General features: G+C 47.6%; 1 protein-coding gene across 1 annotated transcript in view; it reads left to right on the top strand.

Moving 5' to 3' along the window:
• LOC143284300 (protocadherin-11 X-linked-like) overlaps positions 1-7,767 on the top strand; it is a 197,242-nt gene that overhangs the window by 37,654 nt on the left and 151,821 nt on the right. Inside the window, exon 2 of the mRNA XM_076591001.1 lies at positions 2,310-2,573. Within this exon, the coding sequence (XP_076447116.1) occupies positions 2,310-2,573 (264 nt within the window). The remainder of the gene's footprint in view (positions 1-2,309; positions 2,574-7,767) is intronic.

Genomic DNA, 7,767 nt, shown 5'->3' with positions numbered 1-7,767 from the left:
CACCAGGAGCGATGGGCAAAATGAATGAATGAGCGTCGCTTGTGCGTTGCGATGTATGGTGTTTCATGACGCCAAAGTCCCACGGGACGTTTCTGCTGATCTCAAACCATTTGTTTTAATTGGCACGGTGTCTGTCTGTCTGTGTCTCTCTCCCCCATCCCTCTGTCTCTGTCTTTCTCACTGTCTTTCTGTCCCTCCCTCCTCTCTCTCTTTCTCGCCCACTCTCTGTCTGTCTGTCTCTCTCTCTCTGTCTCTGTCTCTCTCTGTTTCTGTCTCTGTCTCTCTCATCTCTCCAGCTAGCAAGCTTTCAGGGCAGATGGGGGGGCATTGAGGGGGACAATGAAGAACGCCCCCGATAGAACACGCCTGCTTCAAAGTTGAACGACACTCTGCTTCCCTACATCGATTTTGGTGACGGCACAGAAGGGGGGAAAAGTACAGGAGCAAGGCACACAGCCAAAACCAAACAGAAGGAAGGACAACTAAGTGACGGGAAGGGACGCGGATTATCTGCCTTTCCATTTCACTTGAGGTTGATGGAACCTGGGTAGTGGGGTGGGTGGGGTTAGTACATTAGCGGGAAAAAAGTAGGGGGGAGAGAGAGAGAGAGAGTGCACAAAAGCATTGTAGAACTTGAGTGTGAAGGAGGGTGAGGGTGTGATGCATGCAGAGAGAGAAAGAGCTTGTGTGTGTGTATATGTACGCGTGTCTGTGTGTGTGTACCTGTCCACGCACGTGTGTGTGTGTGTGTGTGTGACGTGGGGAGGGGGGAACTTGGATGAGAAGGAGAGGTTGGAAGAGACAGGAATGCGGGGGAGGGGGGGGGGATTGACATCTTTCAGTCACTGTCTGTCCATTTCACTTATCTTTTTCTTGCCTACCTACCTCTCTCTCTCCCTCTCCCTCTCTCTCTCTCTCCCTCTCCCTCTCTCTCTCTCTCCTATCTTTCTCAGTTTCTCCACCTCCCCTTGTTGAAAGTGTGTGTGGTGTGTATTTGTGCGTGTATTCCTTTTGTGTGTGTGTGTGTGTGTGTGCATGAGAGAGAGAGAGAGAGAGAGAGTGAATGAATGTGTGTGCACTCATGCATGCATTCATGCGTGTGTGTGTGTGTTTACTCTTGTGCTTGCATGTGTATGTGCGAACGCACGCTCTCTCGAGTGTTAACAGAGAGGAGGGAAGGAGGCGAGCAAGCTTTCAGGGCAGATGGGGAATATTAAAGGGGGGGACAATGAAGAACGCCCCCGATAGAACACGCCTGCTTCAAAGTTGAACGACACTCTGCTTCCCTACATCGATTTTGGTGACGGCACAGAAGAGGGAGGGAAAAGTACAGGAGCAAGGCACACAGCCAAAACCAAACAGAAGGAAGGACAACTAAGTGACGGAAAGGGACGCGGATTATCTGCCTTTCCATTTCACTTGAGGTTGATGGAACCTGGGTAGTGTGGTGGGTGGAGGGGAGGGAAGTGCATTAGCTGGAGAGAGAGAAAAAAGGAGGAAGACTGATAATGTGTGTGTGTGATCGAGTGTTCGTGCGTTCGTGTGTGTGTGTGTGTGTGTGTGTGTGTGTGTGTGACAGAGAGGTAGAGACAGGGGGAAGGGAAGGCGAGAGGGGTGGACATGTTGGGAGTGGGGAGTGTAGTAAGTATGCGTGCACGGAGTTGGTGCACTTAAAAAAAAAGAAAAAAGAACCCAGGCTATCAGAAGAGTTGTTGTCTGGCAAAAACAAAAACTGCAGAAGAAACCCACTCTTGATATGTACGTGCGTGCACACACACACACACACACGCACGCACGCACACACACACACACACACACACACACACACACACACGACACACACGACACCCACACGTACAAACTAATATATATATATATATATATATATATGATCCATATCATACACACACATCACTCACGTACACTCCCCACCACCGCACTCAGCACACACACAGGCGTACACCTCCCCACGCCCACACACACGTAACCCCCCCCCCCTCCCCCGTCCCCCCTCATACTCTCACACACACACACACACCCACACACACGTACATCCTCCCCCCAGTCCACCCTTCCCCCCACACACGTCACCCCCCCTCCCCCCCCACACACACACGTACATACCCACCCCCCCCCTCTACACACACACGTATACCCGCCCCCCTCCCGTCCGCCCCCCCCCCCCCCCACACACACACATACACGTACGTAACAAATAAAGAATACATAACAACAATTACAATCAACAAAACTCTGAAAGCACGAAAACTGTGGAATCTCAGTGCTGTCCTCTCCTGCTCCCTTTACAGAGCCCCCAGGCCTCCAGCTCCATACTGCACAGCAGCACCACATCGCCAGACCACACACTGTCCAGCGGCAGCGGCAGCACCGGTGGCGGCATCAAGCGCGTGCACTACCTGGACCGGGCGCGGGATTTGAACCGCGTGGCTGGTGGCGGCGGCGGCGGAGGCGGAGACAGAGACAACAGCCGCCCCTCCTCCCCGGCCATGTCGCCCACCAGCGGCGCTTCTTCCTCCTCGTCCTGGGGCCAGCAGCATTCCCGATCGGCTGGGGTGAGCGACCTGGATTATTGGTAGTAGTAGTAGATTCTCCGTAGCAGTAGTAGGAGGAGGAGGAGGAGTACATTCGTAGTAATAGTATAGTAGTAGTAGTACATTCTTCTTGGCAGTATTGTAATTGTTGTGGTAGTAGTAGAAAATTATTGTTGTCATTAGTAATACTAGTGGTGGTGGTGGTGGTGGTAGTACATTCTTCTTAGTAGGAGTAATTGTTGTTGCAGTAGTAGAAAATTATTGTTATCAGTAGTAGTAGTAATAGTAGTGGTGATGGTGTGGTGGTGGTGGTAGTAGTAGTAGTAGAAGGTTCGTAGTAGTAGTAGTAGTAGTAGTGGATTCGTAGTAGTAGTAGATTCGCAGTAGTAGTACATTCTTTGTAATAGTAGGAGGAGGAGTACATTCTTCTTCTTCTCCTTAGTAGTAGTGGTAGCACATTCTTCTGCTTATTGGTAGTAGTAGTAGTTGTTGTTGTAATAGTAGTAGTAGAAAATTATTATCATTAGTAGTAGCAGTGGTAGTAGTAGTAGTAGCAGCAGCAGTGGCGGCAGCGGCAATAACAGCAGCAGCAGTAGTAGGAGTACACCACTGTTATTAATATTATTATTATCATTATTGTAAGCAGTAGTAGTAGTAGCAGCAGCAATAGCAGCAGCAGCAGAAGTAGTAGTTGTGAAGGTAGTAGTAGTACATTATTGTTGTCATTAGTAGCAGTAGTATTAGTAGTAGTAGTAGATGTTGCTGATGCTCTTGTTGTTGGGATACTTTTATAGCGCCTACCTTCGGTCAGAGACCAATTTATTAGCGCTTTTGGAAACAGTTACTTGCACAAGTTAAAAGTAGTAATAGTGGTGGTTGTAGTAATAGTAGCTGTAGTAGTTAGTTGTTGTTGTTGTTGCTTTTGGGTTACATATTGTAGCGCTTACATTCGGTCAGAGACCAGACTCTAAGCGCTGTACAAACACAGGGTCATTGCACAAGAGGCTGCCTTCCTGTGGAGAGCCGACTGACTGAAACACTGCCCTCTGGCGCTCATCATTCGTTTCCTGTGTCATTCAGTCAGGCTTCAATCACGCACACGCATACACATGTGTATTAGAGTAGGGGTTTTCTTCAGAATTTTGACAGGGGCAATCCTTTTGTTGCTGTGTTGTTGTTTTTTGTTGGTTTTTGTTTTTGTTTTTTGTTTGGTTGTTTGTTTGTTTTTTGTTGTTGTTGTTGTGTGTGTGTGTGATGTTTTTAACGTGCGCTGCACACGGGACTTTGGCTTATCGTCTCACCCGAATGACTAGCGTCCAGACCACTACCCAAGGTCCAGTGGACGAGGAGATAATACTGAAACTGTGAAAGGTAAATTCAGAGACATTGCAGACGCACGGAGCAGCAAAAACCGAAGCTTACGGTGTGCTAAGTGAACAACAGATGCACGCATTGAATCCATACTTAACAACGGCAGCGGTGAACTCCCTCAAGGGCTGGGTGGGTGGTCGGGAACGATGGTGGCGGCGCGCGTGTTTGTGTGTGTGTGTGGAGGGGATATTTTGATAGTCTCGTATTGTCTATCAGAGCAGCCGCCATGGTGGAGTTCGGTTATAGCGCCTTGGGTTGACGGCTTGGAGGGCGCCAGTTCGAGCTCCCACCCCACCACCCCCATCCACCCTTCCTCCGATTTTCCTCCCCCCCCCCTTCCTTCCCCCCTCCCTCTCAGAGGCTGATATCATGGCCGCACTTATCGGCCATCAATGTAGGTGTCTATCTCTCGGGCCTGGTTGATGCAGCCATGATTATAATATTACGAAAGAAAGCGCAGGATGTACACACAAGGCCCCCAAAACGAAACGGACCTCAACATCAGTATCGTCATTATCCTCGCCCTCCTTCATTGTGAGGCACGGAAACAAAAGCCCCAAGGTATGTGACCTTTCACGCTCTGCTCTGGTGGTGACACAAGTTTCGATGTTCCCTGTTAGCATCCATGCCTGTGATGAGTTCATACCAGAGTCACGGGTGTCGGCAGATTTAAGAGGGGGCTGTGTCGTTCGTAGGGGTGTGGTGGTGGTGGTGGTGGTGGTCACCACATGGTGGGAAGCGATCACTTTGTCTGGTTCCACAAACTTGTGATTATTGCTGTCAGGAGGACTTGAATTGGTAGCGTCCTCCAAACAACAGATCAGAGCAGGCACAACTGAACATTACTGAAATGACTCGGGATCTCCTCTGGCTTGTGAGCTTCTGGCTTAGCTCTCTGCAGATTGCTGGCACTGTGACTGAACCGACCAAGTCCAGGCGTGGCTGCATATGAGTGGCACAAGGAATTAATGCCTAACAAAAAGAAAAGAGAAAAAAAGAAAAACAAACAAGGTTACACTGAAACCTGACAAGAGACCAGGAGAAAGAAGAAGGAGAAATGTCCTCTGTCTCAGTCAGCACTGAGACCCAGACCTATATTCAGATTTTGCACTGAAGACATGGAGCTTAACCGTAAACCTCAGGACGACCAAAGAGGCCCTGGTTACGGTATCCCTTTTAAAGGATGCACACAGGGCTGAAAGGCTCGCGTTTATGCTTCCTGCCCAGGAAGAAGAACCCTTAACGCCCAACACAGACTCCGCCAAACTAGCAAACAGATAAGCCCCCGTGCATCACAGTACCTTTTACCTCCATAGCTCCTTTCCTTTTACCACTGATTCCCTTCCTCTGAAGCTGGTAGTGTTTCTGCTTTTCTTTCCATTTCCAACATCGACCTTTCTGAAGAGAGACGGGGAGCCTCTGAGATAAAAGGTCAGGGGCCCATTAGCGTGCCATCCTCATGACAAATCGATCAGCGCTGTCGTAAGCAAGGGACCGTTGGGTGAAACTCTATCCTTTTTATGGATCCGATGTGCTAATTAGAAGTGATTCATTATGGAAGACTAGCCTGGCTTGAACTTGGAGACAGGGGCCCCAGCCAGCAATCCCCCACTATAAGCAGGTTGACAGGTCGAACAAGGCCAGGGTGGGGAGCAGTGTGGTGAATAATGCCAGCGTGAGTGCTGTGCATCAATGCCCTCATTGCAGAGTAGTTTGAGTGGTGTGAGTTGGTTGGTTGACTCCCTGCGAATTCGTTTGTTGCTCGTTATTGTAGGCAAATAGCACAGGTCTTGGGGAGAAACTTTACAAACTCAGTTGTTAAAGTAATCGTGGTTATTTGTTTTTGAACTGTCCTGTGTTTGTTGAACCACTGAACACCACCAGAGTGGTGCAAGGTCTCCTCGTCTGTAGTGTGGCATACTGACGATCCAGTGCTGATAGTTCTCTGTAGAATGCTAGCACTTGGACTGTGATAAGAATGATGGGTATGGCTGTTTATGAAGGATACATAGGTGTGCAGCAGCAACATATTGCCACTATTAAAACTTCATGGAAGATGCGACATAACGATGTTAACAAACAAATTGGACAAAACCAGCTTTCCAGAAAAGAAATAGGAGGAGAAACTTCTGCCGCCTCAGTCTGCACTGAGACCCAAGCCTAGCGCCTATTACTCAGTTTTTGCACCAAAGACATGGAGTTTAAATGTAAACGTCATATCGACCGAAACAGCACAGGATGCACGATCCCTTTTAAAGGATACACACAGGGCTGAAAGGCTCACGTTTATGCTTCCTGCCCGGGAAGAAGAACCCTTAACGCCCAACACAGACTCCGCCAAACTAGCAAACAGATAAGCCCCCGTGCATCACAGTACCTTTTACCTCTATAGCTCCTTTCCTTTAACCACTGATTCCCTTCCTCTGAAGCTGGTAGTGTTTCTGCTTTTCTTTCCATTTCCAACATCGACCTTTCTGAAGAGAGACGGGGAGCCTCTGAGATAAAAGGTCAGGGGCCCATTAGCGTGCCATCCTCATGACAAATCGATCAGCGCTGTCGTAAGCAAGGGACCGTTGGGTGAAACCCTATCCTTTTTATGGATCCGATGTGCTCATTGGAAGTGATTCGTTATGGAAGACTAGCCTGGCCTGAACTTGGAGACAGGGGCCCCTGAAAGCAGGTTGACAGGTCGAACAAGGTGGGGAGTAGGATGGTGAATAATGCCAGCATGACTGCTGTGTTTCGACGCCGTGGGGGCATGGGTGGGTTGGGTGGTTCCCAAACGGCTACAAGCCTAGCGTGTTTGTCTGTACAAGTTGTTTGTCATGGGAACGTCGCAAGACAGCCGTCGGATAGCTGGTCGCCCCCCTTAAGAGTTGGACGTCAGTCTCAAACTGTGGTTGAAAGAGCTGCGGGTGGTCGGAGAACTACCAGCCGCTTAGACTGGACAGCCCCGATATATTTTGCTATGTCGCCCGAATTTCTTGCTGATAGAATAGTAGTAGTACCAGCAGCAACAGTAACAGAAGCAATAGTGCATGACATATTACTTGCACACGCTGTTCAAGAGCAGCAGCAAAAGTAATAGTACATGACACATAACGTACGTATGCAGATCAAGACAAGTAGAAACTATGCAGCAGGCTCATAAGAGGGGGAAATATACAATTAAAGCGTTATTACAATGCTTACTATGAAAAAAAAATGTCGTTCAACAAACAAACCAAATAACTATGGGCTAACTCACAGTTTTCTTCAAAGAATTCAGCCAGTTAACAACGATTGACAAACCAACCAACCAACCAACAATAGATTTACCCACAATGTAACTTTTTTTTTCCAAAGAATTCAGCCAGTCAACAATGATTAACTCAGTTTCTTCCAAAGTCTTTGAATTCCAAACAACGGATGTTTTTGTTTGCCCATTCTGTATTGCCTTTTGGGTTTATTCCGGAAAGCTCGAGTAGTAGTTTTCGATTTCTTCTTCTTCTCCTCTTTGTAATGCTTTTAAGTTTCATCCGTTTGTGTATTTAAACGAAATGTATTAAGTTTGCTCTTTTTTTTAATGCAGACATATAACATTGCGAGCAACTGTATAAAAACGAACATGTCATCTGATTCTGCTCTGTTGTCCCAGTTTCAGTGTGGTTGTTTGGTTTTGCTCGAAGTCTAAATAGGAATGTCTAGGAAAATGCACCCAACCGATTTTAAATGGTTTGTGTGTGTGTGTGTGTGTGTGTGTGCGAGGGTTTTTGTTGTTGTTGTTTTTTAATTTCTTGTTGTTAGTTAGAAAATGTAAAGTTATACATGTGGGCTTATATATATGTTAATATATATGTTACGT

Source organism: Babylonia areolata, chromosome 7, assembly GCF_041734735.1.
Source record: "Babylonia areolata isolate BAREFJ2019XMU chromosome 7, ASM4173473v1, whole genome shotgun sequence".
Taxonomy (NCBI): domain Eukaryota; kingdom Metazoa; phylum Mollusca; class Gastropoda; order Neogastropoda; family Buccinidae; genus Babylonia; species Babylonia areolata.
This window is presented reverse-complemented; position numbering and strand designations above follow the sequence as displayed.